Genomic DNA, 27,034 nt, shown 5'->3' on the forward strand with positions numbered 1-27,034 from the left:
TCCAAACTGCCCAAAACACTGCAGCCAGACTCATATTTGGCAAAACGAAATACGAAAGTGCCAAGCCCTTACGAGAAAAACTACATTGGCTCCCAATCAAAGAGTGAATTGCATTCAAAATCTGCACCCTGGTTCATAAATTCACGGCGCGGCCCCAGTCTACATGGCAGACCTTAGACCTACCAACCAGGAACACAAAAAGGTCAGCACGCACATACCTAAATCTCCATTACCCTAGCTGCAAAGGACTAAAATATAAAACATATGCATCCAGCTTCTCTCTTATATAAGCATGCAAATATGGAATGCATTTCTAACGTCATGAAAACAATGCACGACCTAACAAACTTCCAGAAATCGTTAAAAACCAACCTGTTCACAAACATTTGTACCGTGTTTCCCCGAAAATAAGACACTGTCTTATATTAATTTTTGCCCCCAAAAATGCACTAGGTCTTATTTTCAGGGGCTGTCTTATTTTTCGGGGAAACATCAGGGTTGGGTCGGGGTTGGCCCGCCCGCCCTCCGTCACTCCCGGAAGTAACCTTAAACGCCTCTTTTCACCTTCGCAGCAAGCAGCAGCAGGGCAGGCCACTCCTTCCTTCCGTGTCCCGCCCTCGCCTGACGCAACATCCGCGAGGGCGGGGCATGGAAGGAAGGAGAGGTCTGCCCTGCTGCTGCTTGCTGTGAAGGTGAAAGGAGGCATTTAAGGTTAGTTCTGGGAGCGACGGAGGGTGGGCCCGGCAACCTCGGGTGGGGAGGGGGGTGGCCCGGGGGTGGCCTTGTCTGGCTCTCAACAGCACTGCTTTCAAACAAAAATTTGCTAGGTCTTACTTTCGGGGGAGGCCTTATATCTACCAATTCAGGAAAACCTCTACTAGGTCTTATTTTCGGGGGATGTTTTACTTTCGGGGAAACAGGGTACCCCACATTTTCCCACCAATTTGCAGGCTCAATGTGACTAACATCAAACAGTAAAGGCAGTCGCCAATCCGGTAACTATACAGATAACAGTGTAGAGGACAGGAAGATTAAAAAAAAAACAAAAAACGGGGTATAAGGGCAAAAGGTGAAAGGGTAAAAGTGGTCAATAAGGTCCATTAATTTGCTGTGTTGCAGAATATAGGGACTTATGTTGGATCCTTGGGGTAGGCCTTTCCGAATAAGCTGAACTTGAGTGATTTCCTGAAATTAAGATGATTGTGGATTGTTTTCACAGCTTTTGGCAGTGCATTCCATAGTTGTGTACTTATAAAGGAGAAGGAGGATGCATAAATGGATTTAATATTTGAGACCGTTGCAGTTAGGGTAGTGGAGGTTTTAAGTATTAACGGGATAATCTGGATATATTCCTGGAAGGTAAATTGACTAGGTTTGTCATGTATCCAGGGGCTTCTCCGTACAGAATTTTGTGGACTAGGGTGCAGATTTTGAAGGTGATACGTTCCTTAATTGGAAGCCAATGCAGTTTCTCTCTAAGGGGTTTAGAACTATCGAATTTGGATTTTCCATAGATTAATCTGGCTGCTGTGTTTTGGGTGGTCTGTAGTTTCTTTGTAAGTTGTTCTTTACATCCTGCATATATTCCGTTGCAGTAGTCTAAGTGGCATAATACGATTGATTGTATTAGATTATGAAATACTTCTCTCGGGAAGAAAGCTTTTATCCGTTTAAGTTTCCACAATGAAAAGAACATTTTCTTTGTAGTGGAGTTTATTTGGCTTTCCAGTGTTAGATTGCGATCGATTATAACACCAAGTATTTTTAGGCTCTCAGAGATAGTAAGGGTAAGATTTGGGAAGTTTAAGGTTGAAGGTTGAACTTATTGTGTTGAGATGAAAGGATAAGGCAGTGCGTTTTCTCAATGTTTAGTTTCAGGTGAAAAGAATTTGCCCATAAGTTCATGGTGTTCAAATCAAGATTAATTTCATTGGTGATGCAACCTAACCACCTGAACCCTGCAACACAATCAAAACTCCTACCAGAACTGGACAAAACTTAACTCTCTCTTCTTGAATACTTAATATACTCTGTCATCTATGAACGTTAACACTTGAAAACTCTGTATTTCTCTTACCGGAATTGGCGATTGCCATCATGGTACTATGCAAGCCACATTGAGCCTGCAAATAGGTGGGGAAATGTGGTATACAAATGCAACAAATAAAGGCAGTTAGCTTAGCAGAGTTTAAAAAAGGTTTGGATGGCTTCCTAAAGGAAAAGCCCATAGACCATATTAAATTGGGCTTCGGGAAAATCCACTATTTCTGGGATAAGCAGTACTTTATTTGTTACATTTGTATCCCACATTTTCCCACCTATTTGCAGGCTCAATGTGGTTTACATAGTATTGGAGAGGCATTCACCGACTCCGGTATGAACAAATACAAAGTGATATTGTGATAGGATAAGGTTCGTGTGGAATAGACATATTGGGGAATCACAGAGCGGAGGAGTTTGTTGTGTCCATTACGTGCTGTGGTTTTGTTGTGTCCATTACGTGCTGTGGTTTTGTTGTGTTGCGGAGTCCAGACATTTAAGTATAAAATGTTTTGTATTTTTGGGGGATCTTGTCAGGTATTTGTGAATTGGCCACTGTTGGAAACAGGATGCTGGGCTTGATGGACCTTTGGTCTGTCCCAGTATGGCAATACTTATATAATTTAGGAGACTAACCAGAACAGGAGTGGAAAGGAATTGACCATCCTAATCAGAAACTGCCTACACAACAGTGGTCAAAATAAAAGGAATTTGTTTTCAGTGTTTGCTGTTTGGAAAAAATATATATATACCAGTTTTAGGAATGTGCATTTCTTACACCTTTTCATTTCGTTCAGTATATGAGGAAATGCATTTTTATTTGTCCTATGTTGTACTGGTCATACAAAACCATTTTTTCAGTATTTTCAGTTCTAGTTTTTGGCTCTCTCTTACATAATTTATTAGGGCTGGCCTGTGTTGTGTGTGACTACGGTGAGAAATTCTGCTGGTATGTAGGTTCTAACAATGCAACTTGTTCGACTTCAACAGAGGTATATTTGTGTTCACCTGCAGTGCCCAATTTTCAAACATACAGTTCTTGCTATTTGCGTCTTGATAGTTAGTACTGTTACAGTTTTGAAAGGTTTGCTATATGAGTTCTGAGTTAAAAAAAAACAAACATACAGTTAAGTTCAGGGTTTGGAGCCGGCCTCATCAATAGAGGCTGTGCGATTTTGAGCATTATAAAGGTGGAATTTGTTAGCTAGAGGATTTTATTTCCTTTTTTTTCATATTATATAGTGATTTGTATCCTCTGTACCCCCTCCAATATTGTGGACTAGTAGAAAAAGTGTGTATTATTATCTTCAGTAGTAATTGTATTATTACTGGTTGTGTAATGTTTTTTTATTTTTATTTTGCAAGTTTGTGCATGTACTGTAAATGTGAAATTTATGAATAAAAATTTAAACCAAAAAAAAGAAAAAATCATCACAAAAAGCCCCCAAAAAAGAGGCAGTGACATCACCATAAGAAATGGCTACCTGAGCCAGAAGCTCCAATCAGCATCAAGCAATAATTAGCTAAACCACGTCAATAACAGCCACAGGCAATACTTCCTATAGTACACTCTTCTACAGAAACACCTACTGTAATCGGTGATGAGTTCCAATATGCCTTTAGTTAGATCTTGCCCAGTTCGCCTACTCAAGACCTGCTGCTCAAGATCTCATGGGGGCCCCGGAAGGTCAATCTGCTGCCCACCAGCCACCGCGTGCCATGCAGCACTCTCCGATATTGTTTTTTATTTATTTATTTATTAAACTTAAACAAGCCTTACATCTTGTATTAGAAACACAGAGTTAGAAAGTCATTTAAACATATGATTATCAAAATCGTTAACAAACATATATTTTTCTCTTCCTTAGACCTCAATCGTTGGGGGGGGGGGGGAGGGGGGTCGTTTCAACATAGACAAGGAGATCAAAGGAAATATATCAAAATAATTAAGGCGTTTCTCTATTTACACAATCTTAAATATTAATCAGCTGTTATGCTTCTCACTGGAGTTACACTGGAGAGCTTTTTTTTTTGATCCAAAAAGCTTTTAAGTTGGTCTGGCTCAAAGAAAACGTATTTCACATTTTGATATTTCACAATACATTTACGTGGGTAGGATAACAAGAAACTAGTTCCAATTGCCCTGGTTTCCTCTCTAAGTAAAAGAAATAATTTCCTTTTTTCTTGAGTCATCTTAGTCACGTCCGGATAAATCCAAACCCTTGATCCACAAAAGTTTTTCATAGCATTTTTAAAGTATTGTTTCATGATAGCATTAAGATCTTGTTCAAAAACCAATGATATTAGTAAAGTTTGTCGCTGAGTTATATCTGAAAAAGATTGTTCCAAAAACGCTGAGATATCTTGTAAATCATGATCGCTGGTCTGAGGATTGGTCTGAGATCGAATTTGTTTCGTTTCCCCCTCTTTTAGACGTAGGAATATAATAAATTTTGTTAACTGGAGGTATCAAAGAGGGGGAATATTGTAAATTTTCAATCAAGTATTTTCTAAAAAGTTCCATCGAGCTCAAGCCAGTTATTACCGGAAAATTTAATATCCTTAAATTCAGACGTTTGTTAAAGTTTTCAATTTGTTCGATTTTCCTCAATATCACCATTTTATCTTTAATCAAAGCGGCATTAACCGATTTCAGCGACACAACTTCTGATTGAATCAAGTCAATTCTAGTTGCGGTATCAGTTTTTAGATTTTCCATAGTTTCGGTTAAAGTATTTACTTTACTTACAAGAGATGAGGTCTCCTGGGCTGTATGTGCGACCGTTTTAGTCACATCTTGAATGGCTCTCCAGATTAATTCCAGCGTAACCACCTGGGGAGCCTGAATCTCCAACGATGATTCCTCTGCCCTGGTTGGGTAGGGGCCGCCATGAACCGATCCGTCGCTCTCGCCTTCCGAGGCAACTGGATCTGATCCTTTCTCCCTCCGGGAAGCTGGACAAGGTGGGTGATTAACCTCCGGTGGCGAAAGTGATTTTCAGTTGCCAAGTGAGCCGATGCTCCTTCATCGACGCCCACAGCGGTCTGCTGCATTCCGGTTTGTTGTGAAAAATTTGTCGTGAATCGGTCGAGCGTTATCTGGACCGGCGAGGAGGTACAAACCGATGGCGGTAGGTTCTTTACCACCCCTTTCCTCTTAGAGTGCGGCATTTTAGAAGGTAAACAGGAAAAATATCTTTATCCAGAAATGCTCAAACGCTCACAAACAAAGTAGAGTCGCCATCTTGGTAACGCCCCCCCCAAGCTTCACTCTCCGATATTGTTTGCATCCGGAGAACCTTTGGAACTCGAAGGTGAGCCATTGCAAGAAGTTTGAGTGTAGATGGAAGAAATAAAAACAGACATAAAAGGTGGCACGTACTGAAATTGCTACACTGGGTGCAGACCCCCACGAGATTAGCGTTTTGGGTAACTGCGTAGCAGACGCAGAAGACCGACTAGAAGAGCAGATGGAGGTGCTGAGCACTCTGACCTTACAAATTAAAGGCACACAATCAGAAGCCCAAGATGCGGGATAAACTGGAGAACACTAGAGAATCAGACTCGCCGATACAACTCGTGCAATTTCGTGGTCTACCAGATACGCCACAACATGGATTGTGAGGCGGTTATACAGAGATAGTCTGCGTGCTGCTTGCAGAGATACAAATAAACATGGAGCCCTCAGAGCTAATTAATCTCGAGACCTGATTGCATGTTTCTCCAACTTCAAATTAAAGGAAAATATCATGCGTCACGCATGACCGACAACTTTAAATGGGACACATCCCATTGAACTTTTTTTTTAATTAAATTTTCAATTATATTACAAGTATACACTTAAAGAAAATTGGCTACTAGGGATTACAAATATGAAAAGAAAATATAACAACTTTATAAACATTCCTCAAACCAATATAAGTCCACATTAACGGAGTTCAAAATTTCGATATTGTTGAGGACTAAACAAGTAAAAAGAAAAGAATACAAATGAGTGAACGGACATGTACTGGACTCTATATTCCAATTTCAAGCATTATTACTAGTTGGAAGAGTTATTCCAACTATCCCTGTAGTTATTATAAATGTCAAGTTGGGAGGGATCATAAAACACAAATTTTTCAGATTGATAGTTAACTAAAACACTTGCACGGAAATTTAAGAAAAAAGGTTGCTCCCAATTGAATCGTTTCTTGTTTCTTCTGAAGAAACCTTTTCCGGCGCACCTGTGTTTCCCTCGACACATCTGGGTATACAATTATTTTTAATCCCTTGAAATGTTCTCGATTTTTATAAAATAATTTTAATATCCAAACTTTATCCGGTGACAAAGTTACTGTAGCCATCAATGTGGCTGGTACTACTTGTTCTGTATCTGAAGATTCTAATAAAGCTGTCACGTCAAGGGATTGATTTTCTTGTGCTTGTTGATTCCTGGGTGGAAGATAGAACACTTGTACAAATGGGGGTATATTCTCCTCCTTTATCTGGAGAATTTTCTTGAAGTATAATTTTAACATTTCTCTTGGAGCCATAATATTTAAATAAGGAAAATTTATGAATCACAAATTATTACTTCTAGAGAAATTCTCTAGTGTCTCTGTCTTTCTTCTTAGGTTAGTTAGATCTTTAAGCATGATGTTTTGAACTTCTTGTAATTGTTGTATATCCTTAACTTGTTTTTCAACATGTACTTTCAATTGCTTTACTTTCTCTTCTACACAGTCAACATCTTGTTTAACTTTCTGTATCTGGGGAATTAGTGCTTTGCCAAAATCAACTATAAGTGTCCAAAGACAGTCTAACGTTACTTTGGGAGGTTTAGTTTGTAAAGCAGCAAATGAAAAGGACCTACCTCCATTTGTTGTAAAGAAATACCTGCCGAACTTGAGGCATTTTGTTCCTCCACCGATGTTTCAGCCTACGTGGTCAACCCTGCTCCCTCATGATCTTCTCTCGCCTCACGTCTTCCTCCTATCTCCCTTTCCGGGTTTGGAGTCGGAGACGCCATATCCGAAGAGCCGGCTCTACGAGGTACTGGAGGAAGGGGAGGTGCTCGGTCGTCGGGGCTTAATGGAACTTCCAGCTCTAGGTTCTCCTGCATGCCCTCAACTGCCGCAGGGAACAACAGCGAGCCGCTCACCGGCGTACTAGTGTCCAGAACCCGCTGCAAAAAAGAATCAATCGGGCCACTTCGAGTCGGGTAGCAAGCTGCTGAGAGGCTGCGGCAGCAGCTTTCCCCCTTCTCTTGGGCATTCTGAAGAGCGGCTATGGCGGAAAACCACCGTAGTCTTTAAACCAAAGGTAAATTTGCAGGAGCTCAAAAACACGTCCGTTCTACTCAGTGGCCATTTTGAACTCCCCCATTGAACTTTACCAAGACTTAGCCATAGCTACATTGAAGTGGAGAGCAGAGCTTAAACCTCTCACATAATACCTTCGCTCTCAGGGCATTCAATATAAATGGGGTCACCCATTTCTACAAGGATGGAAAGCTCTATCAGGTGCACAAGGCTTCGGAAGCTGACGAGATCTGTCCAGATGATGCCCTTAATATGGCGGAACCATCAGCAAAGCCGCCTGCGACATCGAAGGCATTATGATCTTGCTGGCACAGAATCACTAAGGGCAAGGGATGCCTACAACGGCAACTTTCTGATATCACTTTAAAACATCAAGGCCCATTGGCTAAATCATGAGGCATTGTGAATTAAGATACTTACTGTGACTTTGTCCTCCAGATTTAATAGGCAGCACTTTCATCAGAACTAGTCTCCAAAAGGCTCTGGCGTCCTCGTAACATGGGACTGCACTACTTGAAATAGGATTGCCTTCTTTTCTCTATCATAATAGAAATGTGTGATTTCCCAAGTTTTATAGTTTTTTTTATATTGTCAGAGCAGGGTCGCTTCCTCCTTAGGCACCCTTTCACTAAAGTAGAAGGAGTGCCATGTTTTTGGTTTTTTGTTGGGGGAGGGGGGGGGGTCCTGCGCAGGTGGGTGCAGGGAAGGGAATTTCTCTGCTACCTACTAGACATTTTGGCTATCAGATTTCCGATCTGGCAATAAGATCCTCATTTATATTAAAGTATGGGATCATTCAAGGGCTGATATGTGTGCGCTTAAATTTCTCACCCTTAATGTTAAGGGGCTAAACTCACCCGTGAAAAGGTAAAATTATATCTTACCTGATAATTTTCCTTTCCTTTAACGCAGCAGATGAATCAAGGAACTAGTGGGTTAAGTCCGCCTACCAGCAGGTCGAGATAGAGATAAACTAAAGGCAGTGATCCCAGACGGCCAGCTCCTTCCTCAGTTAGTATGTCATTCGTAAGCATTTGCCAAGGCCAAAAATATGAAACCAATAACAACCAGAAACCATCCTCACTATGAAAAACAGATAAGAACTTTGAAATAACTGCAACTTGATCCAGAAATTGGAATCTTTTCCGTGTTCCCATATCTGTCTGAACTCTGCAAAAGAGAACCTGGAAGGAAAAAAAGCCACACTGCTTGGAAAATGAAAAAAAAATGTCAGCTGAACTAGGGGGGATCCTGGATTCATCTGCTGCGTTAAAGGAAAGAAAATTATCAGGTAAGACATAATTTTACCTTCCTTGTCTCTTGCAGCAGATGAATCCAGGAACTAGTGGGATGTACCAAAGCATTCCTTAAGTAGGATGGGAAGTCGACGCTCCCCGCGCCAAAACTCGCATCCTCCCGAGCAGACACGTCTAGCTTGTAATGCTTCGCAAAAGTAAGACGCCCAAGTAGCCGCCCGACAAATCTCTTCCAGAGAGAAGGCCAACGCCTCTGCCCAAGAAGCCACCTGTGCCCGAGTAGAATGTGCCTTCAGGGCCACTGGAGATGCCCGCCCTTGTAGCAGATACGCCGCTCCAATGGCTTCCCTAATCCAGCGAGCAATGGAAGCCTTAGAAGCAGACTCACCTCTTTTTGATCCCGACAAGAACACAAAGAGATGATCCAAGCGTCGAAACTCGTTAGAGATCTGCAAGTACCGAAACAAGGCTCTCCGCACGTCCAGGAAATGTAGCGAGGCAAACTCCCCCAGATAATCCTCTCTTCAAAAAGACGGAAGATAAACCGCCTGATTGACATGGAAAGCTGAAATCACTTTAGGTAGAAAGGTCGGCACCATCCGGATCGACACCCCTGCTTCAGAAAACTGCACACAGGGATCTCTGCAAGACAGCCTGAATTTCGGAAATCCTCCTGGCTGAAGCAATGGCCACCGTGTTAGATCCTTCTCAGAAACCTTATTCAACTGCTCAAACGGTGGGGCCTGGAGGGCTCACAAAGGCCGAAGCGCCCCACGTAGGAAACGGACCACATCAGAGTGAGTTGCCAAAGAGGAACCGTCCAGTTTGCCCCTAAAACAAGCTAGCGTGGCCACCTTCACTCGAAGGGAATTATATGCCAATCCCGTTTGAAGACCATCCTGAAGGAACTCCAGAATAACCAGAATGTCCGCCCAAAAAAGGCCATTCAGCATGAAAAGCACACCACGCTAAGAAAGCTTTCCACACTCGCGTGTACGTTGCTAAAGTAGACTGCTTCCGTGCCCCCAAAAGAGTGGCAATGACTGGTCCTGAAAATCCCTTCTTCCTCAGCCGCCGCCTCTCAATAGCCAAGACCAAAGCGAGAGGGATTTTCCATCTGAACTGGCCCTTGATGCAGCAGATCGGGAGTCACCAGATGTCGCAATGGTGGCTCAGAGTGCTCGAACGAGATCCGCATACCACGGCCGTCAGGGCCAGTCTGGGGCCACTAGAATGACCGGCCCCCAATGCGGCAAAGAACTCTCCCTATCAGAGGCCACGGAGGAAAAACATACACTAGCTGTTGTTGCGGCCATGGCTGGAGAAGAGCATCCAATTCTGCAGATCCTGGCTGCTGTTTGCGGCTGAAGAACTGGGTTACTTTGTCATTGCAAGCCATGGCCATGAGATCCATTACTGGTCTTCCCCAACGTTGACAGATCAGCCGAAAAGCAGAGTTCGACAGCGTCCATTCCGCTGCGTTCAAAAGAGTCAGACTTAGAAAATCTGCTTGAACATTGTCTTGACGCGCAATGTGCGCTGCCAAAAGACTCTGAACATGCGCTTCTGCCCATACTAGAAGACGAGACGCTTCTACTGCCAAGGGAAGACTGCGAGTGGCCCCCTGCTAATTGATGTAGGCCACCGTCTTGGTGTTGTCCGAGAATACACGAACCGCCTGCCCCTGCAGAAGGTCCTGAAAACTCCGCAGCGCATTCACAATTGCTCGCAACGCCAGACGATTTATCGGCCAAGTCGCTTCGAGAGGGGTCCACGGTCCCTGGGCTACTCGATGAAGACAATGGGCTCCCCAGCCCGCAAGGCTGGCATCCGTCACGACTACCACCCAATTGAGAGACGCCAGAGAAACACCCTTCTGCAAACTGGCTGACCGAAGCCACCACGCGGAGCCTGTCCCTGGCCCGGCTTGACCAAGGAAGGCGTTGTTGATAATCCAGTGATGTCGGCGACCATCTGCTCAAAAGGAAATTCTGAAGAGGCCGCATGTGAGCCCTTGCCCATGGAATGCCCTCCAAGGTAGCCGTCATGGAACCGAGGAGCTGAACATAGTCCCACACTCGGGGAGCGCGATGACTCAATAAGGTCCATACCTGAGAAAGCAATTTGATCCTTCGCTCCTCGGGGAGAAACACCTTCCCCTGCTTTGTATCAAATTGCACTCAAAGATACTCCAGACTGAGTAGGAACCAGATGACTCTTGTCCATATTGACCACCCAACCTAAGGATTGCAACACCGCAATCACTCGGTCGGTGACCACTCGACTCTCCGCTGCTGTCGTCGCCCGAATCAGCCAGTCGTTGAGATATGGATGCTCTCAAATCCCCTCCTTCCGCAGGAATGCCACCACCACCACGACCTTGGAAAAAGTGCATGGGGCAGTGGCCATTCCGAAAGGAAGGGCCCAAAATTGGAAGTGCTGACCCAGCACCGCAAATCTGAGAAATCTCTGATGAGGCTGCCAAATGGGAATGTGTGCAGGTAAGCTTCCCTCAAATCGAGAGCCGTCAAAAACTCGCCTGCTTGAACAGCAGCAATAACTGCCCTTAATGTTTCCATGCGGAAGTGACGAATTAACCATAACAGATTCCCCCAAATGTGATGGCTGTATTTTGACAAATGCCGATTTAAAAATGAACAAAATTAACTGGTGTTGCATGTCATCTCAAATTCTGTTGACATGACCATAGAGACTTGCAAGTTCTTCACACCGTTGTACAATTCTCACATTATCTTGTCTTAACAATAAAACTCAAAATGCACTGTTGTATTATGTACATCAATGAAACACACTCCAAATCACACTTTCAATATGAAAGAGGAATTATAAAAATTGTCCATAAAGTATGAAGAAACCAAAAATTTGTGATTACACTGTCTACAGTGGAAGCCCCTCTTACAGTGATACCAACCATGAGTCATTTCTGTTTCACATCAGGATGGTGCAATTTTGCCCATTCCTATGGCAAAATAGATCAAGCTCTTTCAAGGTGACTGGGGATCATCTGCAGGCTGAAGTTTTCAAGTCTTGCCATAGACTGGCTATTGGATTTTCATCTGGGCCACTTAAGGGCATTCATTTTCTTCCTGGTGTCCCACTATTGTTGCTTTTGCGTTATGATTAGGATCATTGCTCTAGTGTGAGGTGAATCTTCTCCTCAGCTCAAGGTCTACAGCAGACTGGAACAGATTTCTTCCAAGGTCTGTAATTTACACCATCCATATTTTCTTTTATCTTCACAAGACTCCTTGTCCCCTACAGCTACCATCATTATGCTTTACTGTAGGAAAGGTATTAGTAAAGTAATATGCTATGTTGTGTTTTATGCAACACATGTAGGATTGTGAGTAAAATGTTCCACTTTGAAAAAAAAAATACTTAGGGGACACTGCGGAAGGATTTGTGCTCTGATGAGACCAAACTTGTCACATAGTATGTGCCCCATAACATTCACAATTTCTTCAGCATTAGTTTCCTCTTACCATTCTCCTGTAGGGTAATCTAGAAAAACTGGTTGGGATCAGGGGATATGTTCACTGTACAACAGAGACCTCTATATGCTTTTTAATATTAATCCACAGCCACTGACTAAATGGCTGGCCTGATTCAGGTAGGTTTTTAAACTATTAATACAGAAGTAGCAGGTTTAAACTACATAAGTGAACAAGTCAGGTCACTAATACTATGGCTGATCAGCAGCACTGTCTTTTACAACATGAACCCCAGACATCAAAACTCCTTCCCTCCTCCTGCAGGCACTGGCTCAAAATGGCGGCACCCTGCCCAGTGCATCCTGGGATGCAGTGGGCAGGGCTTGACTACCATATAGGGAAGAAACTGGCTTTGGCCCTGACCTGTCAAACCTCTTCTGCGGGAGTATTGTGTCTTGAGTGCATACCCAGGCAGAATCCTTCCCGCAGACGTCCCCCTATGATCAATGCTAATAATGTGCCTAAATTTGCATTGAACACTGGGGAGTTATTCCCCAAACTGATCCGGCAGCATTGTTACTGTACTGTTTGGAACAGCACAGGTGTTCTGAGCATCGGCCCCTTGGTGACTTGTGAACTTACGTAGTTAAAACTTGTTTCTGTATTTATTAGGCTTTTAATTGTGCCAAAAACTGTTTCAACTTTATGACCGAATCTCCCTTTGGACCCTGTCAAAATTAATACATAACATTTTCTTGCAAGCTTTTCTCCAGAGGTTTTTGGGCAGCTTCACAGAAAAGAGTTTATTCATTCAGCCCAGTTACCGTAAATGGACATGTGCGGGCTCTATTCAACTTATAATGGGTTTGGTAAGGCAATTTTTGGAAATGGAGCTAATTTGGGTTTGCTATACAAGCTTTACAGACTTATGTGATCAAGTGCGTTTCTTAAATTACTGTTGAATGTTCCTACAATTCTTTCACATTTAAAAGGTTGAGTATGTTTAGTAGACACTACTTTAATGTTTTAACTGTAATTATAGACAGCAGGCAAAAAGTACAAGGGAGTGAAGACATGCAAGACTTATTCAAAACTGTTTTTGAGATCCTTACTGGAGAATGTATGATGTTTCGCAAGCTCATGTATGCCTTGGCCCACTCTGCAGACCTCAATTTAGAGGAGTCAGTATAAAAAAAGAAAATCCTGATAAATCATGGGACCCCAAATAACCCTTAGAAAAAAATGCAGCTACCCATTTCACTGGTCATTGTTAACTCAAGATAAACTTTTATTCAAATTTCTTAACAGGCATACTGAGCTTTCAATGTATCAAGCATGCTAGAAACCTAAATAGAAGGGCTGAATATGAGGGTCAGTCATCAGTGGTATACATGTGCACTGAGAAACAGTAACTATTAAAAAAAAAAGTTACTGATACTACAGTTCTACCTATCCCTGAATATAATTAGATTTTCCTAAGACCTTTTTAAAATGAAGATTAGATTTTATTACTTTATTTTCACATATTCAAGACTTTATTAGAACTAGAGTACAATTAAAGAAATGCTTGTGACCTACAACATTGACAAGACATCAGCTAACCCAATTCTCTTCGGTTTTGCAACAGAAAATTGATCTCGCAAAAAAAATTAATTAGGATTAACAGGCAAGTATTCTGCATCACCTAAATATGTCCCCTCAGATACGATAATATAGTAAATATGTTATACACCTTAGCTTTGTTGTTTTCCTATGTATGCCTCTTATTTCCTTCTACTCTAAAACTTAAAAATAGTAAATTGCTTCTTAGTAAGATGCGTTGTCTTTCCTATCCAAATAGTAGTTCCTTTCTATTTCAAACTTTTTAAATATTTTTTATTGTAAACCACAGAGACCTGCAAGTTAGCTTTCGCAGGATTGAAAACTTTAATAAACCATTAACCATCAATCAGTTTCATTCCAACATTAATTATAGAAAGGGTGGCAGTTTTCAAATCCATTTTCTTTGCTTATTCACGGATAAGTTACTATATACACACACAAAATGGTTCTTCCATCTAGCTAGATCCAGGCAGAAACAAAGAATTTAAGTGTTAACAGTACATAGACTTTTACAATCACCTAATTCCATCCTAACTAAAACCATTCATTTATAAACATAACCACGATATCCATGTAACAGAACGTGTGAATATTATCATAGCTTTGCAAACTAAAATTATAAACTCCAACTTTTAAAGAATTGTATCTTAACTTTTCAAATTATCTGGTAGGTTCAGGCAGACACACACACTCACAACAACAAAATCTCAAAACTCAATCCTTTGTCAGGATTATTTTCAGACAGTGCGTAGATTTTTCCGTTCTTGACACACACGGTTTTCAAAGTACTTCACATCTGGGTTGTTAGGTTGAGCAGAAGAAAAACAAACGTTACCATGATCTATTAAGAATGAACCTTTTCCGCGAGTAATCAAGTTATGGGCTCTCTTTATAACCAGTTAACTTAATGTCTATGTCAACAAAGATTTTTTTTTAAATGGAAAACCAATCGAAAGTCTCCCCAAGAGCTTTAAAAGCTCTGTTACTAGACAATATTCCGAATTTTTAACCCTAGAACAAAAATACAAAAAAATACAGGATAAACTGAAATCTGGAGACAGGCAGCAGAAAAACTGTTGGGAGTCCTCCAAGGCCCAGAACGCTAACTTGTTAAACGAGAACCGGACAAGACAGGGGACAATTGGCTCCAGACAACCTGCGACGTTTCCTCTAGGACCAGAGGGCCAACAAGTAGCGGTATTATGCTCCGGAGCTGCCGCCTTCGCAATTACCTTTCTATGTTCCGGCCGTCAAAAAAGACAAAGTCTCCATTCTGGACACACTTAGCGCAGGTCAGCCTGCGGCGCGTGGTGTTACATAGAGGACACCGCTCCACCGCCACATACAGTCCTTCGGCATCGTCCACCGAGTCTAACAGCTCAATGCCTCCCCGTGGAATCCCAGCAGCGGCCACCACCGCAATCTCAGGCAGCGCTCGAACTCCTTTCCCGCTGGGAGTCGCCATGACAGTCCAGCTAGTCAGGTCAGGTGGGACTTTGTTTTCGAAGCGATGCATGCTGGGAGCAGCCGGGAGAGAAAGAGCTGCACGTGCGGTTCCTTCCGTCTGATGCTTTGCACAGTTGATGGCGGCCTCTAGCGGTCGAGATAAACTATTAGAGAACTATGTGCAGGGGGCGGTTTATTCTTTCACCAACATAACGTTAATGTTTTCTTGGGACTTGCAGGCCCTGAGAAAAATTAGAGAGGACTGTAGTGTTTTTCAAGCCAGAGCTTGGAGGTTGGTAACCCGAACTAGAGAGCCTGAAACCCTAACTGGCTGAGTGTGGTGCAGCACTACCTGAACGACTACATTTTTTAAAATTTTATTATTTGGCAAAGATGTATGAGCAGCAGTTTTCTTTTGAAGAAGTTTACCTAAGATGTTGAGCTGTATAGCAGAAATCAAATCCCACCCCCAAAACGTAAAGAAGGGAGGTGCCAGAAGAAGACCCTAGCCCAGTGCAACTTTATTCCATGTCTCACCTCCAGGCCATAATCATTCTAGAAAATACATAATTTACAATGAGGCAAGAGAGGATATGAACTACACCTAACTCTTACTAATTTCTATAGCGCTACTACATGTACGCAGCGCTGTACACTTGAACATTCCATGCTCCACAGGACAAACAAGAGATAAGGGAATATCAGTGTTGCCAGGTGGAAAATTTTTTTCCCACCCAATCCAGCGTAAAAACAGCCCAAAACCCGCCCAAACTCAAACCCCGCCCCTGACACCCCCACCCCCGCATCATCACCCCCGCCGTCATCAACCCCGCCCCTGCCGTCACCGGCCCCGCCCAAAATGTCACTAACCCCGGCCCCCGCGGCCGAAAAAACCGCCCGAAAAACCGCAGAAAAGAAAAAAAAGCCCAAAAACCGCGACCCGCCGCGGGCAAAAATTTCCCGCGGCGGGTCGCGGAAAACCGCCCACCTGGCAACACTGGGGAATATTAAGGTGAGGATGATAAAATAAGGGTTCTGAACTAACCCCGCCCCTGTTTAATAAGCTACACATAAAACCCTGCTGAAATCACCCAGAAGACCTACAGATTCCAGTAAGGGTTCTGTGCTTGAGGGCAAGGCTTTATCTGTGTATAGTGACTATTTTTCACACCCTTTGGTCAAGGAAACTTTTTCATATATACGAGATTCAACATATTGCTGGAATAAATTGGCTAACATAGAATGACAGGAAGTTAGTGGCATTGTATATGAAGTCATCATACACCAATTTCATAAAATAAAGTTTTACAGATATTACAGTATCTTGAGGGATGGTAGCATAGGAGCCAACTTTTCAAAATGATTGGGGGTGGGGTTTTTTTTTTTTTTTTAAAGTGGTGCATTTCTCCCCCTCCCCTCAGTGTTCCAGGCCCCAATCCCTCCCTCCTTCCTCAGAGTTCCAACCCCCCCCCCCCCCAACTTCCAGCCCAACCTCTTCTCCCACTCCCACAACTGGCCTTCGCCTGCCCCTCAGCTTCCTGCATGCCGCCCATAAATTAAAAGTCATCAAACCAGAGTCCCAGCCGCAGCAGTAGTGAAAGACAAGCACAAGCAGGCTCAGCAAGTCAGCACTTCAGCCTACCTTCCCTTCTCATTGCTCTCAGCTCTGGCTCTGGTCCTGCCCTCATTTCCTGTTTCTGCAAGGGCGGGACCAGAGGCAGAGCTGCAGTGTTGCCAGGTGGGCGGTTTTACCGCCCAATTGGGCGGTTTTCCGCGACCCGCCGCGGGAAAGTTTTGCCCGCGGCGGGTTGCGGTTTTTTGGGCTGCTTTTTGGGCTTCAGGGCGGTTTTTTGGGCGGCTTTTTGCCTTTTTCGGCCGCGGGGGGCGGGGTTAGTGACGTTTTTGGGCGGGGTTAGTGACGTGGGAGGCGGGGCCGATGACGGGGAAGCGGGGCCGATGACGTGAGAGGCGGGGCCGATGACGTGGGAGGCGGGGCCGATGACGGGGGAGGCGGGGCCGGTGATGGCGGAGGCGGGGGTGTCAGGGGCGGGGTTTGGGCTGTTTTTTGGGCTGGATTGGGCTAGAAAAAAATTTTCCACCTGGCAACCCTGCAGAGCTGAGAGCAATGAGAAGGGAAGGCAGGCTGAAGCGCCGACTCTGCTCGTGCTCACCTTTCACTACTGCTGCCGCCGGGACCCCAGTAAGATGACTTTTAAGTTATGGGCGGCATGCAGGAAGCCGAGGAGCAGGCGAAGGACTGTTGTGGGACTGGGAGAAGAGGTTGGGCAGCGGGCTGGCTCCTGGGGAACTTCTGGTTCCGGCGGGGAAATATTGGGGGTGCTCGAGCACCCACAGCACCCATGGAGTTGGCACCAATGGATGGTAGCAATCACATAAGATTGCATAGCTTTTATAGTAGAATTGGCAGAAATAGCGATGAATAGTTATTTCCATGCAGTGGTCAATTATAACAAGTGTCTGGCATTACAATGGGAGCAATAGCTCCTTAAGGGGCCCTTATACCAAGCTGTGCAAAAATCCAGCACTGGCATTGGTGCATGTTCTACATGCACCACAAAGCCCCCTTTTACCACAGCTGGTAAAAGGGAAGGTCTCGCTTTCCTACAGGAAATGGCTGGGCAGCAAGTAAAGCACTTGCTCTGCAGCCATTTCAAGGGGGGGGGGGGGGAGCCCTTACCGCCACCCATTGAGGTGGCCATAAGGGCTCCCACGCTAACCGGGCAGCGCATGGCACTGCTCAATTACTACCAGTGCAGTAGGGGTGGGAAATACTACCAGGCTACTGCAACAGTGTGGTGGTACTTCCATTATAGCTTACCGCCGCTTAGTAAAAGGAGCCCTTAGTAGCAAATCTGTTATAACAAGTGTCTGGTGTTACAATGGGAACAATAGCAGCTCCGGGCTGGTGGTTGGGAGGCGGGGATAATGCTGGGCAGACTTATACAGTCTGTGCCCTGAAGAGGACAGGTACAAATCAAGGTAGGGTATACACAAAAAGTAGCACATATGAGTTTATCTTGTTGGGCAGACTAGATGGACTGTGCAAGTCTTTTTCTGCTGTCATCTACTATGTTACTATGTATGGATAAGCACATCAATACATCAACTATATATTAAAATGTGGTCTTCATTGATAACATCTTTATAGTATAAAGTGGAACATGAAGCCACATGGATAAGTTTGTGCACTGGCTTAACAATTGCCATTTTAAATGATAATTTATGATGACTTGTCAGAATAAAAAATCTTTCCTGAGAGATGGAACAACTTTTAAAAACAGTTTATAGGAAAAAAGTACAGATGGAATAGTGCAGAAAAATATTCCTAAGTTCTTCTTCCAGAGGCTCTGAAATGGAGTTTCTTTTTATCACAATTTGAGATAATTGGCATATTTATTTAACAAAAGAAGAATTTAACCTGCTATCTAAAGTACTGATAAGGAAACTCAGTGAGGGGTTATGCGAAAGATAATGAAACAAGCCTATAAAAGAGCTTTATACAATGATAGAGAATGGTTGTGGCAGGAGAGAGAATTCAAGAAGAAAAGTATGATGTGTGTGTTGAAATATAGTGTGGGGTCTTATCATATAGCAGCGTTAATTAGGAAGCATTGAAAAATATGACTGTTACCTGCTTTTATAATCAAGAGTTTGACTGCCTAACACCAAGATAAAATCTTAAGAAACAGCTAAGCCCCTCTGTATTGCCGAGATGTAATAGAAAATTTGACATGGTGAAAGAACACATAAATGTCAAATACATGAAATCATGTTGTCAGTGACACTTGTTAACCCAAGAAATTACAAGAATTATGTTTTTCAGTATAACACACACTGAGTATGCTGTACATTGCAACCACTGTCCATGTTAGTGACTTATGTAGGTCAAACTTCTAAAAAATTTAAAGTTCATATGAATGAACACCACAGCAGTAATAAGAGGAGGAAAAAAAAAAAAAAAAAAAAAAAAAAAAGAGTGCTTCTAGTTAAACATTGTTTGGAGAAAGAACCTGTTTTTGAAGATCGCATATGTTTTGTAATTGATCATATTGAGAATAATCCTTGGGGAGGTTACCATAAACAATTGCTACAACAGAGAAAAAATTTTGGCTATAAGTTAAACATGATAGAACCTCAAGGTTTGAATTTAATGATTAGTACATAAAGTACATAACTATTCCCACTCTGGGACAAACCAAAGGTCCATCACACCCAGCATCCTGTTTCCAACAGTGGCCAATCCAGGTAACAAATACCTGGCAAGATCCTGAAAAAGTTCAATATGCTGCTTATCTCAGAAATAGCACTGCATTTTCCCCAAGTCAATTTAATAATGATGTATAGACTTTTCCTTTAGGAAGCAGTCCAGACCTTTTTTAAGCCCTGCTGAGCTAACCACCTTTACCACATTCTCTGGCAACGAATTCCAGAGTTTAAATTACATGTTGAGTGAAGAAATATTTTTCCCCAATTCGTATTAAATTTACTACTTTGTAGCTTCATCGCATGCCCCCTAGTCCTAGTATTTTTGGAAAGAGTAAACAATTCACGTCTACTAGTTCCACTCCACTCATTTTATAGACCTTTATCACCCCTCAGCTGTCTTTTCTCCCAGCTGAAGAGCCCTAGATACTTCAGCCTTTCCTCATAGGGAAGTCATCCCATCCCCTTTATCATTTGTCACCCTTCTCTGTACCTTTTCTAATTCCACTACATCTTTTTTGAGATGCGGTGACCAGAATTGAACACAATATTTGAGGTGCGGTTGCACCATAGACTGATACAAAGGCATTATAATATCCTCAGTTTTGTTTTCCATTCCTTTCCTAATACCACCTAAAATTCTATTTGCTTTCTTAGCCGCCGCAGCACACTGAGCAGATGGTTTCAATGTATCAACAACAATGACGCAGAGAGAAGTTTTCAAATGTCTTCTAAAGAGCAAATAAGATGTTTGAGATTTTATATGTGATGGAAGGCCATTCTAGACCTAAAGAGCTTGGAAAGAAAAGGAGGTTTAAAAAAAAAAAAAGCGTGATGTCCAATAGAATTCCCTGATGGAGTGGTAGAAATGTACTGCAAAACACTGGTCATCATTGGGAGGAGCACAGCAATAAGCACAGAAAGTTAAATCTAGTAGTTTTGAATATCTAATTATAGCACTAGCTAAACATTTTTCAAAAACATTTTTTCAAAATGAATTATTGAAGTCTGGGAAGGTTTTTGCTGACGATATAAGTTGAGCACTAACTTGTGCCATAAATGATTAAGGCCCTTCCTTTCTGAATATAAAATTTTGATGTAAATGCCAATACTGTGACCCACATATAGTGGTAAGAGTATTAAGTTTGATGTCTGTCACAGATCCATACACTAGCAGAATTCTTCACCCACACATACAGAACAGACACAGACCCTTACCCGGTACAGAATACAAGACCATATTTTTAGAACAGGTCAACAAAAATTGAAATGGAAACTCATTAAGATAGCCAGATTCTAAGCAGTGCAGTACCAGTAAAATAGAAATAAGGGCTTCTTTTACAAAGCAGTGCTACTGATTCCCGTGCGGCAAATGAGAGAAGCCCATAAGAACTGAACGGCCTTCCTCTCATTTGCCGCACCGGGAATCGGTAGCGCAACTTTGTAAAAGAGGCCCTATATGAATTGTCTTCTTTATGCTACAGAATACAAAAATAGAAAGATATTACTTTTCCCAGAGCTGATGTTTTCCAGTCCCTAAAAATTAAACTCTCTTTGCTGCCATTGTCTTGGGATTGATTCCAGTCCTTTTTTCTCCACTTTCCTTATGTAATTCTTCTAAATTCTTTTTTCAGCATTTCATTTCCATTTGTTCTCTACATCTAATACTGACCTTTCCTTTCATCTTTTTTTCACATTCTTCTCTTCTCTGGTCAGTTAGGCTTTACCACTCATGTTCCTCTTCTTTCACTCTCCTTTTCACCTCTCACCTACTTATTAGCATTCCCTTTCTTATACACCCTCCCCAGCCCTCCTATTGTCTCCTGTCTTTCCTCTCCAGCCTATTCTTTGTTTTTCCACTTACTCCCTAATCTCTCATTTCCCTCCTCTGTACTCACCTCCAAGCTTTCACCTACCTGTGACATTCCCTCACCAGCCCCAGCTCCTTCTCTGTAATTCAACACTTCCTAGCATCTAGGCCAGTGGTTCCCAAACCTGGTCCTGGAGGCACCCCAGCCAGTCAGGTTTTCAAGATACCCACAATGAATATTCATGACAGATTTGCATGTATTGCCTCCACTGAAATGCAAATCTCTCTCAAAAATATTCATTGTGAATATTCTGAAAACCTGACTGGCTAGGGTGCCTCCAGGACCAGATTTGGGACCCACTGATCTAGGCTATTTCTTACCCTCTATCCAGCTTCCCATTCCTCCTCTAACTTTTTTTCCAGTCCTATTTCCATATTCTTTGCCCTTCCATGTCCCCCACTTATGAAGAGATTCACCCAAGGCAGTGTACAGCAGGTACAGTTTAATATAAAAAAAACTTATATTTTTGTTAATAGTAAAATAGCCAAAAATAAAAAAAAATATATAGTAAATGAGGTAAGCTTGAAAACAGTGAATTAAAACTTAATGGAATGACCGTGAAACAGTATAAAAAATACACACAACACTGGAATTCAAATATAAAACAATGTTAGCATAATACTAATGATACACCTAATAAGCATGAATTAAAACATTCGACTAACTTAGATGTGGAGGGGCATTTTCGAAAGGGGCATCCAAGTTTTGATTTGGACGTCCTCGCAAAACGTCCCGATCCAGGGGCAGGAAACCTGTATTTTCGAAACAAGATGGACGTCCATCTTTTGTTTCGATAATATGGTCAGGGACGTCCATATCCTGAAATTTGGTCATCCCTAGACATGGATGTTTCTGATTTTCAGCGATTTAAGAAACCAAGGGAAGTCCTCTCAGAAACGACCAAATCCAAGCCATTTGGTCTTGGGAGGAGCCAGCATTTCTAGTGCACTGGTCCCCCTGACATGCCAGGACACCAACCGGGCACCCTAGGGGGCACTGCAGTGGACTTCAGAAATTGCTCCCAGGTACATAGCTCCCTTACCTTGTGTGCTGAGCCCCCCACCCCCAAAACCCACTACCTCCAACTGTACACCACTACAATAGCCCTTACGGGTGAAGGGGGGCACCTAGCTGTGGCTACAGTGGGTTTGTGGTGGGTTTTGGTGGGCTCGCTGTTTCCTCCACAAACAGGTTGGGGGGGGATTGGGCTGGGTCCACATGCCTGAAGTGCACTGCAGTACCCGCTAAAACTGCTTCAGGGACCTTCATACTGCTGTCATGGACCTGAGTATGGCATCTGAGGCTGGCAATCAATATTTTTATAGATATTTTTTTGAGGCTGAGAGGGGGTTAGTGCCCACTGGGGGAGTAAGGGGAGGTCATCCCCGATTCTCTCCGGTGGTCATCTGGTTATTTCGGGCACCTTTTTGTGCCTTGGTCGTAAGAAAAACACGACCAGGTAAAGTCGTCCAAGTGTTCGTCAGGGACGTCCTTGTTTCTTTTGATTATGGGTTAAAGATGTTGAAATGTTAGGCACGGCCAAGTCCCGCCTTCTCTATGCCTCCAAAACGCCCCCTTGAACTTTGGCCGTCCCTGCAATGGAAAGCAGTTGGGGGAGGTCCAAAATTGGCTTTTGATTACACCGATTTGGACGTTTCTGTGAGAAGGACATCCATCTTCTGATTTGTGTCGAAATAAGCCCGATGATGCTAAAGAGAATCTAGTCCTTGATGCCTACTTTGTAAAGACATAAGGACCTTTTTACTAAAGCTTAGCGCATGCTAATGGAATTAGCACATGTTAAAAATGAAGAAGCTTTTTTTATATTGATGGACTTATCAGCATTTAGCTCATGCTAAGCTTTAGTAAAATGGCCCCAAAGGTGCTCTTCCTACCCAATTAACCTACTATTACTAATCATTTCTGTAGCGCTACTAGACGTATGCAGTTATATGATATTTTATATTTGAAAATACAAAAATATATGCAAGATAGATAAGCTGTAAAATTAATCAGCTTAATCTTCATGAGTGATCTCTGAAAGGTTAGAAGGAAAAATTTGCCTTTTTGCAGATGACACAAAGATCTGCAACAGGGTGGACACACTGGAAGGAGCAGGCAAAATGAAAAAAGTGATGCACAAGATCTAGAGGTCTGATGGATGCTTGTCCGTTAACCTTTAAATGTAAAAGAAGAGCAGAATGATGTTTTGGGGGTCTGAAAACCCAAAGGAATTATATGCAAGAGAGTGGTTGATGAACAGAAGACAAGAAGAGAGACCTTGAGGTGGAAATGTCCCAAAGTGGCAAAACAATGCAACAAAAGTGGTGACTAAAATAATTATACTAAAAACCATAATCTAAGATTTGTTAATTTTCCTAGAATACAAAATGTAACTCCTCTTGAGATGTTAAAACGCTATATGCATGAAATTTTGAATATACCTGAACAGAATCTTCCACCTTTTACCTTGGTTTATTACATCCCTGGGAAAGACCTGAATTGGACAACTGAAAAGCCGATAGACATTTCTCTTTTGCTTGAGACTACTGACTCTGAACTTGCATCAGTCGCTACTTTGGTGGCGACTGTTGCATTATTGCCAGATAGGAATTGGATTTTCCGCATGTTCTTCCGTAATAAAGAAAAGCCTTTTTTAGGTTTTAAAATCCTTTTGTTTCCTGATGCCTCTAAGGAGACTAGATGGCGGAGGAAACAATTCTTACTCCTTAAGCCTAAAATTTTGCATTGGGGGGGGGGGGGGGGGAGTACCTTTTTTTTTTAAGATACCCCTGCAAATGCATAGTAAGATTTTGGGGGGGGGGGGGGGGGGAATATGTATTTAAGGAACCTGCTCATGTATCTACACTTATAGCCTCAGCAAAAATGGATAAGCGATAAAGAAATAAGGCAACCCCACTTAGTGAAGTGTGATATCCTAGTTTATATTTTCTTGCTGTTTCTCCAGTTATTTTCCTACATATTGGATTCCTGATTTATGAACTTGAGTATCAATTTCTTATGAAAAAGTGAATTTTACTTTTCCTGGTTTACTTTTCCCGAGCAAAGTTTTATATATGTATTTGATGATACTTTCTATACAAGAAGTTTCTTGTAATAATTTGAATTGAATAAATAAATAATAAAAAGTGGTGACTAAAGCCAAAAGGATGCTAGGCTGCATCGCAAAAAGCATAATGTATCAGATACAACCCCAACAATTTTCTTTGGCAGACTGGAATGGTCACATGGAGGGGCATATTTGAAAGGGACATCCTCGTTTCGATTTGGACGTCCTCGCAGAACGTCCCGTCCCGAGGTGGGAAAACCCTTATTTTCGAAACAAGATGGACGTCCACCTGTTTCGATAATACGGTCATGGACATCCAAATCCTTAAATTTGGTTGTCCCTAGACTTGGTTGTTTCTGATTTTTGGCGATAATGGAAACCAAGGACGTCCATCTCAGAAACGACCAAATCCAAGCCATTTGGGTCATGGGATGAGCCAGCATTTCTAGTGCACTGGTCCCCCTCACATGCCAGGACACCAACTGGGCACTGCAGTGGACTTCAGAAATTGCTCCCAGGTACATAGCTCCCTTACCTTGTATGCTGAGCCCCCCAACCCCCCCCAAACCCACTACCCACAATTGTACACCACTACCATAGCCCTTACGGGTGAAGGGGGGTACCTGGATGTGGGTACAGTGGGTTTGTGGTAGGTTTTGGAGGGCTCGCTGTTTCCTCCACAAACATAACAGGTAGGGTGGGGATGGGGCTGGGTCCGCTTGCCTGAAGTGCACTGCACCCACTAAAACTGCTCCAGGGACCTGCATACTGCTGTCATGGACCAGAGTATAAGGTGAACTTCAAAGTATCCAACTGTTGTATATTTCAAAAAACAGATAACTTAAATCATTTAAATCATTTCACTAATTTCAATATTTAAATGACCTCAGCGATGTCCGTTGCCATCATATTTAATGTAATGGCAGCGTTAAACAACATCCATCATCTTCATCGGTCCACTATCACATCATGTAGACTATTAAATTTTTAAAAATTTTTTAAATTTTTAAATTTCAAAATGACTTAGCTTTCAAAAAATTATTTAAAGTCCATCTATTTTCGGACTCCGGGGGTCATCAGCCCGACATATGTTTCGCCCGAGACCGAGCTGTCTCAAGGGACTACCCCTGCATATAAACAAATCAGAACACCAGAGTATGACATCTGAGGCTGGCAGAGGCTGGCACGACATATTTTTAAAGATTTTTTTGAGAGTGGGAGGGGGTTAGTGACCACTGGGGGAGTAAGGGGAGATCATCCCCGATTCTCTCCGGTGGTCATCTGGTCATTTTGGGCACCTTTTTGTGCCTTGGTCGTAAGAAAAACACGACCAGGTAAAGTTGTCCAAGTGTTCATCAGGGACGTCCTTATTTCTTTCGATTATGGGTCAAGGACGTCCAAGTGTTAGGCACGCCCAAGTCCCACCTTCGCTAAGCCTCCGACATGCCCCTGTGAACTGTGGCCGACCCTGCGACGGAAAGCAGTTGGGGACGTCCAAAATCGCCTTTCGATTATGCCAATTTGGATGTTCCTGTGAGAAGGATGCCCATCTTCCGATTTGTGTCGAATGTAACCAGTGTTTAACTTTTATGTTTCATGCTTTCAAACGTTCAAATTGTCTTAACCAAACAAAAAAACCACAACTTCTTAGAGATGTAGTTAAGTGGGGTTTTTTTATACTACAATCTGCATTTCAAATCAACACATGAAAATACAAGCAAACAATCCACTATCATGAGAAATATGTTGGTGGCCCACTTACATTGATTTATTACACAGATCATGAAAGTCCATACAAGACTTTACTATATACTTTCATAGTAAAATGTGTTTCATAAAGTATATTTTACTATATACCAATTTGTTTTGTGCACTTGAGTGAGTTCCAGTACAACAAAATTGTAACCCATATTAAGATTTTCAATTACTTGTGTTTTTTTTTTAATTAGTGGTAAATTAGTGTTGCAATATCTTAAGTTCTTCTGTCCAAATTATGAACATTTGAATATTCTGTTTATGGTACACATTTTAAAACTAAATATATAAAAAAAAGAGCTTTAACTCAAAACAATTAGTAATAAACATGTACAGCACAAATTCAATTGTCTTCTACAGACCACAAAGTAACATTTAGTTTTGTCATCTAAGATTCTTTTATGAAGGGTACATGGTATATCTCCATTATTTACAGTGTGCAAAGAGCAAGATGCTCATTTTTCTTAAATGTTATTTTGGTTGGATACAAAAACAGTTCTTGCATTAAGACTATGTGAAACAAAATATTTGTTATACAGAGTTCTGTAGAAAGATGCATACCTTTCACAGTTGTCTTTTGTGAGAAGGGATGAAAAGTTATTTTTTAAAACCTTTTAGAATAGGATATATATTTTCAAATGCTTCATAGATTTCAGAACGCTCTTTAGCACCTATAATAAAACAGTTCAGCATTAGTACTATTTTGCAATCATGTGCATTTAGTTAACAACCAAATTTATTGAAATTATTTTAAGACAAACCAAAACCCAGATGTACTTGGTGAAATTTTTCACCAATGTGCAAACTCCCCCAGAACTGATTTTGTGCATTTTTGCATGCAAAGCCTCATTTACTAAGATTAATGGATTATCTTCTTTGCAGATAGTAGAATTATGTGCAAAGTTTTATTCAAATCTAAAAACGGAGGTGCCACAATACAAACTCATTTAAAGCAGTTCATTGTTTGTTTTTCCACAGAATTCAGAATTAAACACCTGAAGTCCTTGTAGCATGT

At 42.1% G+C, this 27,034-nt stretch overlaps 2 protein-coding genes across 4 annotated transcripts in view; both read right to left on the reverse strand.

The window, feature by feature from the left end:
* The window catches only part of ATG14 (autophagy related 14), a 55,958-nt gene extending 40,828 nt beyond the window's left edge, over positions 1-15,130 (reverse strand). The window contains exon 1 of the mRNA XM_030214792.1: positions 14,886-15,130. Coding sequence (XP_030070652.1) covers positions 14,886-15,118 — 233 coding nt within the window. The 5' untranslated portion in view covers positions 15,119-15,130. The remainder of the gene's footprint in view (positions 1-14,885) is intronic.
* Positions 1-27,034, reverse strand: part of TBPL2 (TATA-box binding protein like 2) — a 106,623-nt gene that overhangs the window by 14,482 nt on the left and 65,107 nt on the right. For 2 of the 3 annotated variants that reach the window (XM_030214793.1, XM_030214795.1), the window contains exon 7: positions 25,957-26,690. In XM_030214793.1, coding sequence (XP_030070653.1) covers positions 26,617-26,690 — 74 coding nt within the window. In that variant the 3' untranslated portion in view covers positions 25,957-26,616. Of the gene's footprint in view, positions 1-25,956; positions 26,691-27,034 lie in introns of those variants that run through there. The other variant, XM_030214794.1, reaches the window with a different exon arrangement.

The sequence above is a fragment of the Microcaecilia unicolor genome, chromosome 9 (assembly GCF_901765095.1).
Source record: "Microcaecilia unicolor chromosome 9, aMicUni1.1, whole genome shotgun sequence".
NCBI lineage: Eukaryota > Metazoa > Chordata > Amphibia > Gymnophiona > Siphonopidae > Microcaecilia > Microcaecilia unicolor.